Source organism: Lytechinus pictus, chromosome 7, assembly GCF_037042905.1.
Source record: "Lytechinus pictus isolate F3 Inbred chromosome 7, Lp3.0, whole genome shotgun sequence".
Classification (NCBI taxonomy): domain Eukaryota; kingdom Metazoa; phylum Echinodermata; class Echinoidea; order Temnopleuroida; family Toxopneustidae; genus Lytechinus; species Lytechinus pictus.
The window spans coordinates 34,655,330-34,676,719 of record NC_087251.1 but is presented as its reverse complement, the minus strand read 5'-3'; the positions used below and the strand labels follow the sequence as shown (position 1 = coordinate 34,676,719).

Genomic DNA, 21,390 nt, shown 5'->3' with positions numbered 1-21,390 from the left:
GAGAACGATGCATGGCCCTACGCAGCGGTGGGGGCATAGTGGCAGTTCCCCCCCCCAAAAAAAAAAAAAAAAAAAAAAAAAATTAATAACATGTTTTACTGAAAATACTCACAAAATTAATCACAAGTGTGCATGAAATCCTTAAATTTCACTTTAGTAAATGCAAAAGCGTCCCCCAGCCCCCGGAAAAAATTCTGCTTACGATCATGGTCATCCCTCCCCCCAACCATGAACACAAATCGACACCCATGTTATTTGCCATTGAATTTAAGAATTATATCATCAGTAGAGAATTTCAAATCTAAACTGAAGTCTTATCTTTTTTGTCAGTATTAGTTATTGGCACTTTGACACTGATCTAAACTTTCCAATTCTTTCTTTTTCTTTTGCGCCTTGGAATAAAATATTTCTAGATAGATGGCGCTATATTAATGGCTATTATTATCATTACGATGTGCTCGAAGGATTAAGACGTGTTTTGTTAGGCCTCTCTCATCCTCATTACATAATACACATAAGCATGGCTCACTATACGAGTAAGGGAGGGAAGACAAGCTCAGCGAAACGTGCAAGGTCGGGCACGCCGCCAAGCCCGGAGACAAACTTGTTGCCATCGATTCGGATACTCCTTGACAGTCAATGGGAAAAAATTGATGTGAGATTGAATACGTTGCAAGAGACTTTTGGCCAACGTTTGAAGAAACTTGAGGAAACGATAATCAATCTCAAGGAGAGTATCGAATTTCAGAGTCACGAATCTCAGGATATGAAGGCAAAGATGGAAGTAATTGAAGAGGACGTTAAGTCAAAGGAAAAAATGCTCCAGGATGAGATAGATAAGATTAGTACCTACGTGGCAAGAGAAAATCTAATATACAGCGGGATTGAAGAGAAGCCCAATGAGGATGTTAAGAAAGTTCTTCGGGACCTCCACGTGAATTTTCTTAAAATCCCACCTGCACTGGCAGACAACTTCGAATATCAACGGTTACATCGACTTTCAGGAAAGCCAGCCGGAGGGAGGCCAAGAGCCATTAAGGCTCGCTTCCTAAGATACTCCGACAGAGTTTTGGTACAAAGGCATGCCAAAAATTTGAAAGGGACCAACATATATATTGCAGAAGATCTACCGAAGAGGATTAGGGAGGCTAGACACCCCCAAATTGTGGCGTTGAAAGTCGCCAGAAGAATGGGGAAATTGGCATACTTTTCAAGAACAGATCCAGTCAAGCTATTTATCGACAACGTACATATGCCTCGAAATCAACAGGAAGCTTTTGTGCGAGACTTCGAAAACCAACGAGGGAAAGATGTAGACGAAAGAGTGAGGAAGAATTTGCCTAACATGAGGATTCCGACAACGATGGCGGGAGCTGCATCGACCACCAACATGACCACAGGGATAGCAAAGCCGACAACAGATTTCAACGAGGGGGCTGCAGCGGCTGCCACTGATGGGGAGATGATGGAAGGTGCAAATGTAGCTGCAGATCATAATTTGATGGTATTGTGATTTCATCTGTCATCTTGTTTTTTTTTTCTAATGCATAGATTGAAGGAAATTTGCTTTGGAGAAAGTATCTGAAATTTGTCACAAGTTACCAGCGATCATGGAGGTGACATGTATTTATTTTGTGAAACTCGTTCCCTCTGGTCGGGTCGGGTTGTTCATTTCGTCGATTATGCAAGTGAAATAACGATTCAGTGTGCTTTATTATTATGGAGGTGAATGATTTTCTCTCTCAACTGATTAATGTTTACCGAGTGGAGGATATGTATCTTTTACCATTTACGAGCCTGCGAGGTACCAACTCTACAATCAAGCTCAAAAAAGGGAGTGTAACTGAACACTCGAGAACTGCAGATTTTACTGTCAACTCATCACAAGAACGAGACTTGGCAAGCAACTGCTGAATGAGGAATGATAAATCATAACATAACTGAATGAACAGGAGTAGATGAGGTATATTTCCTTTCTTTTCTATTTGCTATTTATTTTGATAAAAGAAAAACTTTACAACTGGAAAAGATCAATATCTTCAAAGATGCAAGAAATACGAAAAATTGATTATGATATTGCAAGAAATTGATTAGAGTACCGAGTCATAACACACCTTGACTTGATGAATGGAAACAAGATTTCATAGTAACAACATGAGGCTTATGCTTTTCTCCTTTTTTTATTCATAAGGGAAACAAAAATAAGCTAGATTTAAGCATAGAGCTATAGCTCCATGATTTAAGTTTATAAGAGATACTTGTTGCTGTGAATCTTTTTTCTGGAGTCAGTTATGATCAGTTCTGAAGATATTTTTTTTTTGTGTGTGTGGTCATTTTGTAAAAAAAAGCTCAATGGAATACATCCCAATGGGGTGCATATTTAAGCTGGTTTGGGGAAAAGTTGATTCTTCATAAAACTGCTGTTCAAATTGTAGTGGAAATTATAATAGCTTCATGATATTGGGGAATATTTCATTATGTTCTTTTTGGTTTCTACAATACGAAGGAAGATTGAGATGTTTGGGAATTCAAAGCTTTTGTAAGGGTAAAAGGACCATTTCTTTTCATGATTGATTGAAGGTAATGATGCTTAAAAGCTTATTTGTATATGGAATGTTTAAGAGAAAGAATGCATTTCAATGAATTAGTAAAGATAGATAACAATGCAGGCATAAATCACTGTAATGTTCAGAATGGTTACCCTGATTGTATTACGTAACTGAATCATGCTATACAGTTCGTTAAGATAAGAAAAGAAAATGGCTTTGCCAAATACATTTGATGTAGACGCTGGAACGTGTGAGGTGTTGAGTAATTAAAAAATAGGAGAATGAAACAATTAAGTCGAATTCGTAAAATGTAGAACCCTGGTTCAGGCGAGGTAATGTGCTACCCACTAGCTATGACGTGACTGTTTTTCATCAACTTACATTGGTCCGCGGAGGCTAGTGGCGAGAGTTCATGATTTTTAATTGACCTCGTCTCTGGGTTTCTCGGGACAATCGGAGCTGACTGGGCGTGGTATTTGAGTGGTCAACTGAATGATTTGGATAATGAATGGGTAATTATCAATTTCTTTTCTCATCAATGACGCGGTACGCTTTCTCTCTCTGATTGGCCCGGGAAGGCTGGAAGGCGAGAGTCAGATATAGCTGGTTGGGGTGGATGTTTGGTCCGACGGCTAGGGAACGAGCTGTACTTTTTACACCGGGCTCGTCACTAGCTGGTCTCTAGTTATCTTTATGAGCATGATGAGGTTCGCAAACGGCAAAAATTATAATTAACTTTTGTAACTGATGTTCTTCCCAAAAGGGATATAAGGAAATTTACTCCTTTTTATAAATTGACAGTTAAGTATCTTTAATGTAGGTACCGATAGATTGCATAAAGATTTTGAGATCTTAGGATTTACATGTACATGACGAGGAATAAAGCCATAATTATAAAGGTATGCTTGATTTTAGACATTATGGAAGAATGGCATAGAATAAAAAAAAATGCCAATGGTTAAGATAAAACAGCTATTATTCAATTCAAAAGGAAAACAGCTATTATTCAATTCTGTCGAATACTTGAAATGTTGTAGTACCCTGGTTTAGGCGAGGTAATTATGACGTGCATTTTTTTTCTCAGTTATGATTGGTCCGCGGAGGCTGGTGGCGAGAGTTCATGTTTATTGACCTCGTCTCTGGTTTCTCGGGACAATCGGGGCTGACTGGGCATCATTCGCACTTTAGTCAACTGAATGATTTGGATAATGTATACCCGGTTATTTCATCAATCAATGACGCGGTGCGTCTGCCTGGCTCTGATTGGCCCGGGAGGCCGGAAGGCGAGAGTATATCTTTTTGAGACCTGTCACCAGCTTCTTGTTGGTCAGCGGATGGATTTAGCTGGTCGTCTGTGATCTGGGCGGGGGCTGCGTTTGTGTCTTTGTTGCTGTGCTGGTCGCGGGCGATGCGTCTGATCTGGCGGGGTTACGCATTGTGGCTGGCTACGCAGGCACAGTGCGTGGCCTTAGCTGGGTCGGTCGCGTCGCTTGCGTTCGGCGTAGCGGCGGGGACGGTTGCTGCGGCCTCCGCCTGGATTATAGGCTAGTCAGCACGGGGTTTGGTGAATGGGCTGACGGCTATATATGGAACGATCTTTCTTTTTTTTTTTTTTTTATAATAAATAATATGTATATTTAATAGGGCTCGTCACTAGCTGGTCTTCGGCCATCCACATGAGCAGGGCGAGGTTCGCCAACAGACAGAAATGATATTTATATCGTGTATTAACTTATGCTCCTTCCCTCTTTTCACGTGAAAGAGGGATCAGGAAATTTCCTTGTTTTTTTATGTATATATAAATGAATTGATAATACAGTAAGTTTGAATATATAAGTAGATTGCATAAAGATTTTGAGACTTAAGGAACTATTTTTTTGAAGAGGAAGAAATCCACAAAGATATTGTGCTTGAGTTTACAAATTTCGGAAGAATGGTTTTTTTTTTTTTTTTTTTTCTCACACAATAGCTGGTTTTTGTACTCTAGGTGCTATTGAATAAAAAAACTTTCAGAAAGGCTGGCATATTTATAATGCCATTTGTTAGGATGCAAGAAGGGAAGTTGCTAGTTAGCGAAATAATAGTAGAAATATATCAGTTTTGTCGAACAAGTACAATGTGGTAGAGTCCTGGTTTAGGTGAGGTTGTTTATGACGTGACTGTTCCGCGAAGGTTGGTGCCGAGAGTTTTGTTTAGTAACCCGAGTTGTCTCTGGTTTCTCGGAACCATCGGAGCTGACAGGGCGTGGTTTTTTTGCAATTATAAACTGAATACTGGTATGAATATCTTAAATTCATGGCGTGTCACGTCCTCTCGGCTCTGATTGGCCCGGGAGGCTGGAAGGCGAACGTATATCTTTGAGACCTCGTCACCACCTTCCTGTGTATGTGGTCATCCAGCTGGGCCCCATCTTGCAGGGAGTTGCGATTGATCTGCGGAAAATTTTTTACAGTGTCTTTTTATAAATAGGGAGGGGCGTGCTTGTTTGTCAAGACAATGATGACTGCGTGAATATACATATAACTATAGGGACATTTTGGAACAAGCGTGCATCTGTAGAATTTGGCGTTGCTGGCCTTCCATATTGTGGTTAGTCAGGTCTGTCGCGGTTCTTTGTAGGATGGGGCCCAATTGTAGTTTATCAATAAGGGGTGGATACGGCAAGGGAACGAATTGTACTTTGAAAGAGGTTTCGTCCCTAGCAGGTCTTCAGCCATCTTTAAGAGGTTCGAAAGCAGATAAAATGTAGGCAAAATCTTGCAAAGGATGCATTTTCCCCCTTTTTTTCTCTCTTCCTTTTAATCTTTTTTTCGCATGAATGGGAATAATAATTTTATTTTTATTTCTGTTCAAAAGAAAAGAAAAAAGAAAGGATAGTAAAGTTTTTTTTTTTTTTTTTTAAAGAAAACATTAAGATATTGCATAAAGATTTTGAGTTTTTTAGATATTATATGAAGAGGAATAAGAGTCACAAATATTATTATTTTTTTTCTTTAATTAACTGAAAAATATTCAAGTTTGTATATCTATCAATGAAATGTTAAAACCAATTTTTAAGATAGGAAAAAAAACTGTTATATTTAATATAAATACTGGGATGAGTGAGGTAATCTAGGTTTTTTTTAGGAGGGAGTGATAAATTTTGTGAAAATAATTTTGAATCTTCTTTAATTGTAGTTTTAAAATCACAGAAGTGATGGGAGAGGCCTCAAAATAGGCCTATTCGTAATTTGCATTTTTTTTTTTTTTTAGGATATGAAGAAAAGTCTTTCTTCTTTGGGTTTCATGGTAGGGACAGTCTATGGGCATGTGTTTGAGTATGTTTGCAGAAGTGTATGTGCTGTGTTTGTTGGGGTGAAGTGGAATGATATGTTGTGTGTTGTGTTTTCCAGTTCTGGTGTCTATCTGTATTTATCTTATCCCCATTTTAGTTTAACAGGTTATTTTGTCATGTTAAAAAAATCAAGCTACCAATTTGCAGTAATATCATTATCATTCATATTCTTATTCCAAAGTTTTTGTCAGAGGTTTAGACTTTTTGTGTTAATTGATGTCGGGTAATTTAAAACTACTTTCGGTCAATGTCAGAGGGCTGAGAGATCAAATCAAAAGGAATAAAATATTTCAGTGGTGTCAGATGATGGGGGATATAATATTTCTGCAGGAAACTTTTAGCACAAAAGACACTGAAGGTAGATGGAAGGCTGATTGGAAGGGGGAAATGTTTTTCAGTCATGGGAGTAACCACAGTAGGGGAGTTATCATTATGTTTAAATCAAAGGTTGATTTTCTCAAAGAAAAAATTATCATTGATAAAGAAGGACGATACGTTATAATTAAAGGGAAGTGTCAAGGTGAAAAGATTATATTGGGTAGTGTATATTTCCCCACAGGGAATAAAGAAAACTTACAATGCAATTTTCTGTCTGATTTGGACAAAATTTTATCTTCTGTTGTTAGTCAAGAATATTCTCTTATTGTTGGAGGAGATTTTAATATTGCTATGAATCGAAACTTAGATTACATGGGTGGAAGTAATATTTCGAAAAATAGATATAAAGATTCATTGGTGGATTTTCTTGATAGGCTAAATCTAATTGATGTGTGGCGGAAGCGGCACCCTAACAAAAAAGAATTTACCTTCAAACAAAATAATCCTTTTGTTCAGAGCAGATTAGATTATATTTTTATCTCCTCGAATTTAGAAAAAGACGTGAAAAGTTCAGACATTTTACCCTCTATCACTCCTGACCATGCTGGAGTTCAGGTAGAGTTTGATAATTTAGTCGAAAGCTTTGCATATGGGAGATCGTACTGGAAGTTTAACAGCAGTTTATGCGCTGATAAAGATTTTGTAGACGGGGTAAAGATGAAGATTTCTGAAATAGAAAGAATATGGCGGGACCAAATAACAAGCAAGATTAAATTTTGGGATTTTATGAAAATGAAGTTAAGAGAATATATAATGGCATTTTCCCGTGAAAGAGCAAAACTCAGAAAAAATCACATTGAAAAATTACAAAAAGAAATTAAATATTTAGAATATCGCTTGACGATCACTTTTCATATTGACATCCAAAACGAAATTGAATTAAAAAAAGAGGAACTAGATAAACTTTTCGACTATTCTCGTCAAGGTCTAAAGGTCCGTTCAAGAGCCCAATGGTCTGAAGAAGGAGAAAGAAATTCACAATTCTTTGAACAATTACTTAAATCCAATAAAAGGAGAAGCGCGATTAAGGAGATTTATAATGAAAACCAGGAAACGGTGCGAGATTGCAAAGGTATTATAAAAATCATTCGGGAGTTTTATAAAAATTTATATGCATGTAAAAATCTTGAAACTAGTGATGATATTGAAAATATGTTTTTTAATGATTTACCCAAATTGAGTAAAGAAAATATAGAGTTTTGTGAATATTCAATAACACATGAAGAATGTTTTCAGGCTTTAAAGGAAATGAAATGGAATAAATCTCCTGGCAATGATGGTTTCACCGCAGAGTTCTACTTTACATTTTGGCCACTTTTAGGAAAAATCATAGTTGAAGCTTTCAATGAGAGTTTTGAAGTTAAAATGTTGTCAAATTCTCAGAGACAGGGGGTAATTACTCTAATTGAGAAAGAAGGCAAAAATCCTTTGCACATGAAAAACTACAGGCCGATAACTCTTTTGAATGTAGATTATAAAATTTTGTCAAAAGTGTTAGCGACAAGGGTGAAAGAGGTCTTAGGAGATATTATTCATTGTGATCAAGTGGGTTATGTCAAAGATCGTAATATTGGGGAAGCAGTTCGGTTAATTGATGATATGTTTTTTCAGTCTTTGTATCAACCCTTAGGTTTTTTAATTGCAGTGGATTTTGAAAAGGCATTCGATTGTATCTCTCATAAACTTTTATTCAAAACTTTGGAACATTTTGGGTTTGGGAAAAATCTGTGTTCTTGGGTCAAAACTCTTTATAATAATGTTAGTAGTTGCGTGTTGAACGGGGGGCATTCTACGGGATATTTTGAAGTTAATAGAGGAGTAAGGCAGGGGGATCCACTCTCTCCATATTTATTTATTATAGCGATTGAATTATTAGCTCATTATATTAGGAGAGATGTTAATATTAAAGGGATAGAATTTGGGAAACGGGAAATAAAACAAGTGCTGTATGCAGATGACATTACTTTGTTTTTAAAAGATATGAATTCGATCCATAGAGTAAAGAAAATATTCTCAGATTTTGAAAATTTAAGTGGATTGAAGATTAATATGGATAAAACAAACTTTTTATGGTTGGGAGAAGAAAGAGATAGACCTGGTTTACCACTTCTTGGACATTGGTTACAACATATTAAAATCTTAGGGGTATATTTCGCACGAGATTGTAAAGTCAAAGATGATTTGAACTATAAGGAAATCTTGAGTAAAATTAAAAGACTTATTGGTTGGTGGAAACAAAGAGATCTTACAATGTATGGTAAAATAAAACTTTTGAAAATGTATGCTTTTTCAAAATTAAATTATGTTTCTTCCCTCATGACAGTCCCAAAAGACGTTTTTAAGGAAATAGAAAAAATTTCTTTCAATTTTATTTGGGGAGGAAGAGATAGAATAAAACGCAAGGTTCTATATCAAGACTATTCTGTTGGAGGACTGAGAGCTCCAAATTTTGAGGTCTTTGTTAAGACCCAACGAATAATGTGGATTAAACGTTTACTAGATGGAGGGAAAAGTTCGGGTTGGAAAGCAACCTTCGAATATTTTTTTAGCTCCTTAGGCGGTCGAATCATATTTTTGTGTGATTATGATACTATTAGAATGAATTTGAAAGGTATACCATTATTTTACATAGATATGCTGAAGGCATGGCACGAATTGGATAAGTGTAGACATTTTGGAGGGAAAAGTAATCCCATTATTTTTAATAACAAGCGTATATGCCTCAATAATAAGACCTTTTTTGATATTGAATTATTTCAGAAAGGTATAGTTAAGGTCTCGGATATAATAGTTGGAGGTCAATTAAGACCAGTTTCATACTGGTATAATCAAACATTTTCATCTGAAAACTTGCTCAAAATTCAAAAGATATTTTCAGTAATAACAGAAGAGTGGATACAAGGTGATTTTATGGAAATGGATACAGATAACTTTGAAATTCAATTGATGATACGTGGGCATGTTCAGAAACTATGTGATATAAAATCTAGACGAATATATGACTACTTCATTGAAAATTTTCAAATTGATTATGTATTTCATGTTACAGATGGGCAAACCGAATATGATTTGGGAATGGGGGAACTGAAAGAAGTATTTCTGAGACTGAAATGTGCAATGCTATGCAATAAACACAGAGAATTTCAGTACAAACAATTACAAGGGGCTGTGTACACGAAAAGGGAACTTTTTAAATTTGGTTTTGAGACAGATAATTTGTGCTCCTTTTGTAAAAAAGAAGTTGAGTCTTACCAACATTTATTTTTTTATTGTCCTGAAGTTAAGCGATTATGGGAAGAGATGAGTAAAATATTTCAACTGAATGAACTTGGCAGTGACAATTGGAAAACAATTTTCATGGGGATATCTGGAAATACTACAAGAGTAACTTTAATAAACTGTATTGTATTCTTAATCAAGTATATTATTTTTATTTCAAGAAAACAGGGAATATTGCCAACCGTACAGAAAGTGGCACATTTGGTTAAAGAGTATAGAGATACGGAATATCAAATAGCGTTTAAAAAGGGGAAGCTGGGGATGCACTTGGGAAAATGGGAACAAATCAATGCACACCTTTCTTAATACTAATGGATGTATTGGTTGCTTCATTTTGTTTCTGTTTTGTTTTGTTTTGTTTATTTGTTCAAATACAAATAGTTACACCAGAGCAGGATGCATCGTGTGTGGGTGTACGTGTGTAGATGGATGTGTGAGTTCTGTGATGGGGAAGAGGGGGGGGGGGGAGCTGTGGGTGGTTGTGAGTTTGAAGTGAGCTTGTGTGAGTGTCTGGGGAGAGAGATGAGGGGGGAGGAGGGGATATGGGGGTAAGGTGAGTGTGTAGTGACGTTTTTTTTAGGATAATAATCTTCCTCTAATTAACCTTTGAAATCTTTTATCCCTTTTTTTAAAATCTATTTCTTGTACAATTAATATGTTCAAAAGAGATTTATTTTCTATTCAGGGAAAAAGTCATCTTTTGCAAAGTATTTTTGTTTTGTCGATTGAGATGGTTTTTTTTTTTTTTTTCTCTGCTTTCACAATGTTATAGAAGAAAAACTTGGCAGTTTTAATTTTATTTGTAATTTGTAATCATTTCAAAATATTTGTAATCTCATTGATATTGATATATTTATTTGTTTGATTGTTTATTGATTGTACATTGTATACATGCAAAGAATCTATGAATTGTGATTGTAAACTTGATTTGAAAGAGGAAGAAAATAAAATATTATTCAAAACAAAAAAAAAATTATTATTTTGCAGATGTGCGAAACTCATTATCAATTAGAGACTTTCGACATTTGAAACCAAGTGCTAATTTATTATTATTAATAAGTCCCTCATAATGGTTTGTAATTAAATTAGAGTGTTAAAGAGCTAGTTGTTCAGTAAGACATTATATGCGGCGATTCTTTTTACCCTTTACCCTCTCTAAAAACGAAATTAAGTTAAGTTATTTATATATCTTATATACCCATTCAATATTGATAGTGAGTTATAATGATTCTTCAGAAAAAAAATATTTTAAATTATTTTCATTTCTATAGAACTCATTTGCCCTTTTATCATTATCATCATCATCAACAACACCACTACACATCACCTCCACCATTATCATCATCACCACCACCACCACCACCATCAACACCACCACTACCACCACCACCACCGTAACAATCATATATATCATTATTACCACCATTTACAGCAAAATTCAGCCCCCGTTATGGTGTGGATACATGGAGGAGGCTTCTTTTCAGGCGCCGGCTCTGTACCTGAACAACTTCCAATACCCCTGGCATTCTATGGAGAAGTCATTGTCGTAACTTTCAATTACAGACTTGGAATTCTGGGGTTCTTGCATACAGGTGAGATAAGCATAATGGACAGAACCAGATAAAATACTGCTACATGCTACTACTACTACTACTACTACTACTACTACTACTACTACTACTACTACTACTACTACTACTACTACTACTACTACTACTACTACTACTACTACTACTACTACTACTACTACTACTACTACTACTACTACTACTACTACTACTACTACTACTACTACTACTACTACTACTACTACTACTACTACTACTACTACTACTACTACTACTACTACTACTACTACTACTACTACTACTACTACTACTACTACTACTACTACTACTACTACTACTTCTACTACTACTTCTACTACTACTACTACTACTACTACTACTACTACTTCTACTACTACTACTACTACTACTACTACTACTACTACTACTACCACCACCACCACCACCACTACTACTACTGCTACTACATGCACAACTACTACTACTGCTACTACTATACTACTACTATACTGCTACTACTACTACTACTACTACTACTACTACTACTACTACTACTACTACTACTACTATATTACTACTACTACTACTACTCCTACTACTTCTATTACTACTACTACTACTACCACCACCACTACTACTACTGCTGCTACTGACATGCACAACTACTACTACTGCTACTACTATACTACTACTACTATACTACTACTACTACTACTACTACTACTACTACTACTACTACTACTACCACCACCACTACTACTACTGCTACTACATGCACAACTACTACTACTGCTACTACTATACTACTACTACTATACTACTACTACTACTACTACTACTATTATTACTACTACTACTACTACTACTACTACTACTACTACTACTACTACTACTACTACTTCTACTAATTACTACTACTACTTTCACAATTAGGCCCAATATTACCAATTTATCTTCTGTGTTAAATTTCACTGACTTCCTTCTTTTACTACTAGTTATCACTATATTCCACATTTAAAAAATCGTTTTAGAGGTCCTAAAGGATTGGTCAGAAGTCAATCATAGTTTCGCCCGCAGTGATAGAACGTTTAAACTTCATTGCCATACGATTTGTTTTGTTTGCTGTCCAATTTTCCCCCGTAAATACAGCACACTGTCGAATTCCGTTAGTTACAGAACATGATTAATTTTTTTCCACAGGTGAGGGACTCGGAGGAATTCCAGCCAATCTTGGGTTATTCGATCAACTCGAAGCACTCAAGTGGGTTCAAGAAAACATAGCAGGTACACATTCAATACTCGATATTATCAAGAGTGAAAAGAAAAACATTAATAAGCGAAAGTTGCTTTGAATAATGACTCATTTTCTCGCCCATAACACTGACTTAACTGCATGAGTTATTCAAGCTTAAAAAAGTACAGGTAATCATCATATTCCCATTCAACCATTCAATTAAATTAACTTTGAAAGCTCAAGTGCAAAAATGGGGGGACTTAGGGGTCATGAACCCCCCTGCCCACCCCCCCCCAAAAAAAAAAAACGACCAAGAAAAAAATTTAAGAAAAAGAATAGGAAAGGGGGAAAGGTGAAATCTTATACTATTTTTAAAATTTTCTGTCAAAAACTATCACAAAATTAGATTTTTGTATAGAAAAGGAGAAAATTTTGATCGCTTGTTCGCAGCTGTTAAAAGAAATTTTGTCCTATCCGCCAGCTCTGTCCTCTCAAAATTTCTGACTCATTATGTCACTGTTGTGTATGAATAATTGGTGGTATATTTCCTGTTAGACGTTTCTGAAAAAAAATTCAGTAAACTTCTTCTTCGAAGAACTTTTTATTTCTCCTAAAAAAACTTAATAATTGTTTTTGTTTTTTAAGCATTTGGAGGCGATCCAACACGCGTAACTATATTTGGAGAAAGTATAGGAGGTGCAAGTGTAAATGCTCACTTAATATCAACACTCAGTGCTGGACTTTTCCAACATGCTATTATACAGGTGCGTATTTCTTTCTTTTTCATGCTAGTAAAATAAATTACTAAAGTTGTTGGGAATAATTATCTAAATACGCGTTACGTTTGTAGATTGATTTTGGTAACTTTGTCTTTCAACAAGTAACTTCTTCTTCTTCTTTCCCCCCCTGTTAACATTTCATCTTTATTACTATTTTATCATCAACATTATCATTATACGTTAGACTCTCTTAAAGGTCAAGTCCACCCCAGAAAAAAGTTGATTTGAATAAATAGAGAAAAATCAAACATGGATAACGCTGAAAACTTCATCAAAATCGGATGTAAAATAAGAAAGTTATGACAATTTAAAGTTTCGCTTATTTTTCACAAAACAGTTCTATGCTCAACTCGGTGATATGCAAATGAGAGAGTCGATGATGTCACTCATTCACTATTTCTTTTGTTTTTTATTGTTTGAATAATACAATATTTCAAATTTTATTAATTCGACAATTAGGACCCCCTTGCTTGAACCACAAAATGTTAAAATAATGGAATTACATGTGTTCAGGGAGGAATGAAACTTTGTTATATATGACAATAACGAGAAAATAAAAATATTACGTATTTCATAGAATAAAATACAAAAGAAATAGTGAGTGGATGATGTCATCGGTCCCCTCATTTGCATGGCGACCAGGATGTGCCTATAACTGTTTTGAAAAATTAAGCGAAACTTTAAAATGTTATAACTTTCTTATTTTACATCCGATTTTGATGAAATTTTCAGTGTTATGCTTGTTTGATTTTTCACTTTCTATTCAAATCAACTTTTTGTTGGGGTGGACTTGTCCTTTAAAATCGGTCAAAAAATGATTATGACGACTCCTCCATGGCACCAAGTGACCTAGGCGATAAAGTCACCAGGAAGCCTACATTATTGCTCAGAATAGGCCTGTTAACATGGTTAAGGCCACCGCACACCTTACAGCTCGTAAACACGATCCTAATATGGAACAATTCGCATTTTGCTCTTCTTCTGGAAACGTGAAAGAAAAGTACATTTACATATGAGGTTTTATACTAGCTGTAAGAATACTAATATAACATTTTTGGAAGATAACAAGCATTTATTTTTTAGTAAAGGCAAGATTTCATTTGAAATCGTTACCAATCGTACGATTGACGTGACGTCATTACGACTAGGTATTCAATTCGTTTTTTATTCGAATAAGGATGGTAGCATAGTCACACATTTTAACATAATTAAATTAATTTGAATGATAATTTAGAACTTTACACAGTAAGATGTTCCATGTCTCAATATTAGGTCAAATTTTATTACGTTTTATTCCAAATAAGTCGAGTCGCAGACGAACCGTTAGGTGTGTGGCGGCCTTTAAATGCAATTGTTGACAATAGAGGTACATGACATATCAATTTGATCCAACGTAAATTATATATCTTCCGTAACGATGCTCTCTAACTTAAATCCAGAGTGGAAGTGCATTGATGAAATTTGGTACAACTAATGATCTTATCGACAACACATTAAAGTTTGTTAAAGACGTCGGATGTGGTAACAACAATATCAAGGATCTTATGGATTGTTTGAGAGAAAAGCCTTGGCAAGAACTGAGGGATGGATATCACATCTCGGTATGTTCAAGTGTCATATAGTTGTCATTGGATTATCCTTTTTTGTATTAAGTACAAATGTAAGTATCATAAAGCTGTTCGTAGGGTACAAACGAATTTACGAACGACTTTATGAAACTTCTCTGGATCTGTTTCCGGTGACATTGTTTAGTCTAGGACTCATATTCTTTTTAAAGAGGAGGAAACAAGTCCTGAAAGCTTTGATGCACATTATTTAGTAGGAAAACTGTCTTTGATCACCATATACTGCACCAAGATTATACCCACTGTAACACCACGTTATTACTGCATGATATAGTTGTAGAAAATATGTACCATATAGGGTGGGTATACCACTGTTTCGTCTTGAAATTAAGACAAGGGTGTCCATTGTACCGTAGACCATGACCCTGGGAAGCAGGGGTGCGGAAGCGCCCCCAAGATTTTTCTGGGGGAGCTCTGCATATGCTGTCACACCATATAGCCAGCATCCCATGTGCTGTAAGGATTTGACCCGAATCTTCATTTTGGAGAGAAAAACTTTTTGGAGGGGAGTCTGCTTGTCATTTTTTTTTCTAACCAAAATTACCTTCATTTTGGAGAGAACCCCCCCCCCCTCTTTTTTTTTTTGGGGGGGGGGGTGAGGGGCTTGTTAAGAAACTAGCATCCTCTCTTTAACAATCATTCCCGGCCCTTGCCGTAAAAACTACATTGAATTCATGTCATTTTTACAAGAGTTTCAACAAGTTTATTTTAAACGATCAATATTTTTACTGTTATTTTCGTAGAGAAAATGTTCATATTTCTTTAACTAAAAATGTAATAAGCTGATTTAAACCATGATTTTTGTCGTATAGTTTCCAGAGGAAGGTCATGTACGGCTCTTCTCAGTTTTTGATGGCCACTTTTTACATGACACACCGCTAAATCTGATGAAAAAGGGACATCTCAATGTTGATGATGTCCTCTATGGGGACATGTTCAACGAAGGGATCTGCTTCTTTCTGTTCATCGGTATCGCTACGAACGAGGATACTCCGCCTCCTGTCATAACTCTCGAGGAACTGAACAACCTACTTGCTTCGTATTTCAAGATCGACGACCCGTTCATTCAAGATATGATTGCATTTGTTCACTCCGACTCGGAACATGTAGGTATTTTGAGATGTCTCAGTTATAGAGAAAAGACCGCTGAAAGACCCCTGAAAGTTGCTTGATCTTTCGAAGATCTTCGAGGTCTTACACGATTCCTTCCGGTAGTTTCCTTATGATCAAACACTTAGAAATCTTTTAAGACAATCTTTCTGTGGTATTTCAGGAAAATGGACTTTGTACGTATTTTAGTTGTCAAAACTCTGAAGCGTCCCGTTAGTTTTTGATAATCTATCGAAAGTCCAAACTTTTTGCGGAGATCATTAAAGGCTTCTGAGAATTCATATAAAGATCAATGAAAGAGATCGCCGAAAGATTATTTGATACATAAAAAGATCTATAAACAACCATTGGAAGGGAAGACCACCGAAAGATTATTGTACCACTTTAGTAAGCTCAGCTAGATAACAAGTAGGCCTATTGGTAAGTCTTTCAGAATTTTCTTGGCGGTCTTGATCTCTCATAGTTTTTTACAGTGGTCTCGTTTGGTCCTTTGGAGATCTTGAGATCTTTCAAAGATATCTGGCAGTATAATACTTTTTTTTAGTGATCTTCCAATATATTACTGGTGTCTTGGCAAACTTTCAGCTCAGACTCTTCAAGGTCCTAATGCGATTTTGCAGGAGAAGTTGTTGTCTCTCGGGAGTTTTCAGAGCCATTCCATAGATACCACAAACTTCGCTGATCTTACTGACTGCTGAAATATTTTTCGGTGGTCCTTCAAGGGTAGTGCTAGCTGTGGAATAATGGGGTTAGAATCTAACAAAAGCAATATCTTATAGGTCAATTTCAACGATGAAAAAATATTCAGAAATATGTGGAGGTTTCAAATCGTTTCATTATACTTACACACGAGAAACGGTGTAACACATGTGTAATACTAACAACCAGAGGCGTCGATCCTGGGGGGCAGGGGGGGGGGGGCGATCGCCCCACCAATAAAAATATTGGGGGGGCAAACATATCATTTTGCCCCCCCCCCAATAATTCCGGATATGCATTAAAAAAACAAGATTGTAATGTTCAGCAAGCGAGATTGAGATACACAACTCGTTCTTTATTTAAAATCGTGCTCAAAATGTCCGCTTTTCAGATTGGAATATAAAAATTTTCAGCTCGCGCTTCGCGCTCGCATCATTTCTGTAGCAAAAACCCATACTTTTCATGATTAAATTGGTAAATAAGCCTCAAAAGAACTGCTTCAATTTGCAATAATCTTTTCTTGGATATACAGCTTGTTCTTTATCAAAAACGTCCAGTAAACTCATTTTTTCAGATCGAAATGTCAACATTTTCAGCTCGCGCTCGCATCTATTCTTCTTTTAGATACAAATCTTAATCATTGGTACCAAAAATGCTTAGAATATCAAGTTTTCAGCTCAGAATATAAAGAAATTTGAGCTCACTCTCGGCACTCGTACTATCTGTGTAGTGAGATGCGTGTCTGTGTCTCATGAGTCATATATATATATATATATGTGTGTGTGTGTGTGGGTGGGTGTTTTGTACGATCGAGCGCCTTTGGAACGTTTATGATTTTGCCCCCCCCAATCTGAAAAATGGATCGACGCCCCTGCACAACCTTTCTTTTCATTTTCAAAGTTGACAGGGAGAAAAACCAACTACTTTAAGGAGCTGACAGACGCTTTATCTACCCTTATCAGCTGCTCCGTCGTTTCGTTCTCAGATCTGATTTCACAAACGAATATAACTGCCTACCGCTATGTCATGACACACATACCCTCACACTCAGCCGTTGGTCCTCTGAAATGGGCAGGAGCAACTCATATAGAGGACATCCCTTATGTCTTTGGTAGTCCTCTACTGCGTGACAGAGAAGAAGGACCCAAGGGCATGTCCGGATTCTTCAATGGGGCCGAGGAGGCCGGCTTGTCAAAACAGTTCATGAGATACTGGTCAAACTACGCCAAAACGGGGTAAAGAAAATTCTTTACAGATAAAAATGTTCATTTTCTAGAAGAGCTTTCTATAAATGATGTAAGCATTAAATCAATTTGAAATAAATCTTTGAAAAAGAAAGATTGTTGTGGTTACATCCACTTTCGTAACCCGTTGTAAAATTAGACATTATTCCATTTTGAACAACAATCTTAACAGGTGAGCACGCATAAGTGTTTGCCTAATCCCCCCCCCCCATGAAAAAAAAAAAAAAAAAAAAATTATGATAATAATAATAAAAAATAAAATAAAATAAAATAATAAAAGATAAATAGAACAATAAAATAATGAGACCGTCGCGCCGTTCTCGTAATGCCATATTGTTTCGTTGGAGGCTGTTATAAAGCCATTTATGATGTTTTTCCGATTCTTGAATGATATCTGATTTTACCCCCAACCCCCTTCCAGGAATCCCAATTTATCATCTCTAGATCCTGAGGTTGTCAACAATCCGCTTGGTCTTGAAGAGTGGCAACCATTTACACATGAACATCCATACTATAAGGAATTAGAATCTGGATTCCCAACGAGAGAAGGTTCGTTGAATGCCAAGAAGTGTCACTTTTGGACCAGTATTTTACCCAAGATGGTAGCCCAATCACGTGAGTGTTTTTATCCGAATTATAATTGTTTTCCTGATAACTGGTTTCAAGCCAGGGGTGCACTTTTTTTTAAGTTTCAATGTTTGAATGTCGCTACAGTTTTCCAACCTATGCTTTACACGGGAAGATCCAGCATTGTCCATTTTGGGCGACTCATCTATACAATATCCCTGGATCAGTTTGCTCGAAGATTTTAAAAGGGATTTATTTTAATTTATAATTTTTTTATCTTATTTAATTTATTAATTCACCTACTCATATTTTTTTTTTGGGGGGATGGGCATAGTCCCAAAGATGTGAAGTTGTATTAATTGTGAATATCATTTACCAACAACGGTGGGTATTTCATTATGCCTGAATAGATAATGGAAGTGCGAAATGCGAGCTAATTATTTTATAATCTGGCGTGATAACGGGATATTCTGAGCACTTTTAAAAATAAAAAAATGCGAGTGTGAAGAATGCTTGATTTTTTTTTTTGGTTAGTAATGATACTGACATTAAAAAGGGACGTTTTAATGACTACACTGTAAAAAAAAATTAGTAGAAATTACTTAATAAAATTGTGGCAAAAAATTGCCTTAATTTTTTCAAGTATTTATGACTTTGGCAGTTTTAAGTAAAATTTACTTATTTTCTTTGCTTCCATTTTACTCAAGAAAATTAAGTTACAATAACTTAATTCAATTAAGTAAAACAATCAACAAAATATTTGAAAATATCAAATGGGGGAGTGGACTTTCGTGATTCGAAAGTCCGCTCCCCCATCGTCCCACTTTTGGTGGCAGCATTTTCATTTTAGACATGTTTTATCCAAATATTAGACTTTGTGAATTGTCACTTACCTGTACATGTATAGGTACTGACATTTATATTTATACGCGATCGTTTCATTCTTACAAATAAAACAGTGAGAATAATTTTCTGCTAAATGACTATTTAATATTGCCTTTTCATTGATTCAACAAAAGAATACAATAGTTAGCACACCCTTATCCAAAACAATTTCAAACACAAATAGATATGACAGTTATTAAAAAAAACAACATTTACTTGCTCTAATGAATATTCATGCATTATTTAAATATGGCGTTAATTGAAAAATATAAGTACATTCAACATGATTTTATAAGTAACAATCATCTTTGCCTAATTGAGTTAGATTTACTCAATCAAAGCAAGCTATCAATACGTGAATTTTCTTAAATGTATATTGAACCCAAATAAATCAAGTAAATCAAGTAAATTAAAAGACAAGTTGAAACTACTTAAAAACAACGAAAAATAATTACAAATTGTAAATTCTACTTAAATACATTAAGTGTTAACTACTGATTCAAAGATTTTTTTTTACAGTGTAGGAATGAATAAATATGATACGAATCTCACTAAACCAATAATGCGAGCGCGAATTTTCCGATATGCTGCCCTGAAAAGGGAGATTTTAAGGACTGTTTGTAGGAAGTAGTAAACACAATTAGCGAACCTTTACACATTAAGACCTAAAACGGGATATTCCAATCACTTTTTGTGGTCTTGAACAGTATACATAATGAAACAAATAATGCGAGCGCGAAGCGCAAACTGGAATTGTTGATGTGCTGACTTGAAAAAGGAATTGCTTGCAGAATTTCTGGATACGTATCCTGTTTACGAATTCCTACAAACAGTCCTGTTCTTTCTGATTCTTCCTCTCATGTAGTTTCATTTAATGAAAATATTTTTATTCATTTCTGTTTTCAGATGAGCTTTCTAAGCTGAAGACAATGTTAGCCGACCAAGTAGCTGGTCACGGTAGTGGTACCTGCAGCGGTGACTCTTGTCCAGATCCATGATACATCACAAGGATTCATTCAGTGGTGGTTTGTAGTCAGGCGTGCATGGGGCCGGGCAAGAATTCGGTAAATTCGGTAAATATAATTATTACTTATAAAATCATGTTAAATGTACTTACATTTTTCAGTTAACGCCTTATTTAAATAGTACATGAATATTCATTAAGAGCAAGTACATGTTATAAAATTTCAAATAACTGTCAAATCTATTTGTGTTTGAAATTGTTTTGGATTAGGGTGTGCAAATTATTTTATTTTTTTTTTTCAATCAAAGAAAGAGCAACATTAAATAGTCACTTATTAGAAAATTTCAGATTTCTTTTTAGGTTTTTGGAAAATGTTAGTATCCATTTAATATCATATATAATCATTTTTTCATCACTGTTTTATCTGTTAGAATGAAATGATCACGTATACATATCAATGTCAGACTCAGGGCCGTAGCTAGAGGGGGGGGGGTATGGGGGGGGGTGACACCCCCCCAACATTCATGGCAGTCGGCAAAATCATGTACCAGTTGGCAAAATGGAGGATAGGGGAGAAAAAGAAAGAGGGAAAGAAAGGAAGAGAAAAAAAGAAAGGAGAGAAGGGGAGAGAGAGAGAAAGAAAGAAAGAAAGAAAGAAAGAAAGAAAGAAAGAAAGAAAGAAAGAAAGAAAGAAAGAAAGAAAGAAAGAAAGAAAGAAAGAAAGAAAGAAAGAAAGAAAGAAAGAAAGAAAGGAAGGAAGGAAGGAAGAAAGAAAGAAAGAAAGAAAGAAAGAAAGAAAGAAAGAAAGAAAGAAAGAAAGAAAGAAAGAAAGAAAGAAAGAAAGAAAGAAAGAAAGAAAGAAAGAAAGAAAGAAAGAAAGAAAGAAAGAAAGAAAGAAAGAAAGAAAGAAAGAAAGAAAGAAAGAAAGAAAGAAAGAAAGAAAGAAAGAAAGAAAGAAAGAAAGAAAGAAAGAAAGAAAGAAAGAAAGAAAGAAAGAAAGAAAGAAAGAAAGAAAGAAAGAAAGAAAGAAAGAAAGAAAGAAAGAAAGAAAGAAAGAAAGAAAGAAAGAAAGAAAGAAAGAAAGAAAGAAAGAAAGAAAGAAAGAAAAAAAAAAAAAAAAAGGAAAGAAAAATAGAGGTATCAACTTCGAAGAAGGTTACGACTTATGGAGTAAA

The 21,390-nt window shown here is 35.5% G+C and overlaps 1 protein-coding gene across 1 annotated transcript; it reads left to right on the top strand.

The window, feature by feature from the left end:
• The first annotated feature begins 1,877 nt into the window (after positions 1–1,877).
• LOC129265801 (cholinesterase-like) lies at positions 1,878–20,394 on the top strand. The gene is made up of 9 exons (XM_064102561.1): positions 1,878–1,963; positions 10,973–11,132; positions 12,309–12,392; positions 12,988–13,106; positions 14,561–14,722; positions 15,559–15,852; positions 17,456–17,790; positions 18,221–18,414; positions 20,158–20,394. The coding sequence occupies exons 2-9, from the start codon at positions 10,991–10,993 to the stop codon at positions 20,247–20,249; spliced, it is 1,422 nt and encodes a 473-aa protein (XP_063958631.1). The 5' UTR covers positions 1,878–1,963; positions 10,973–10,990; the 3' UTR covers positions 20,250–20,394.
• The last annotated feature ends 996 nt before the right edge of the window (positions 20,395–21,390 follow it).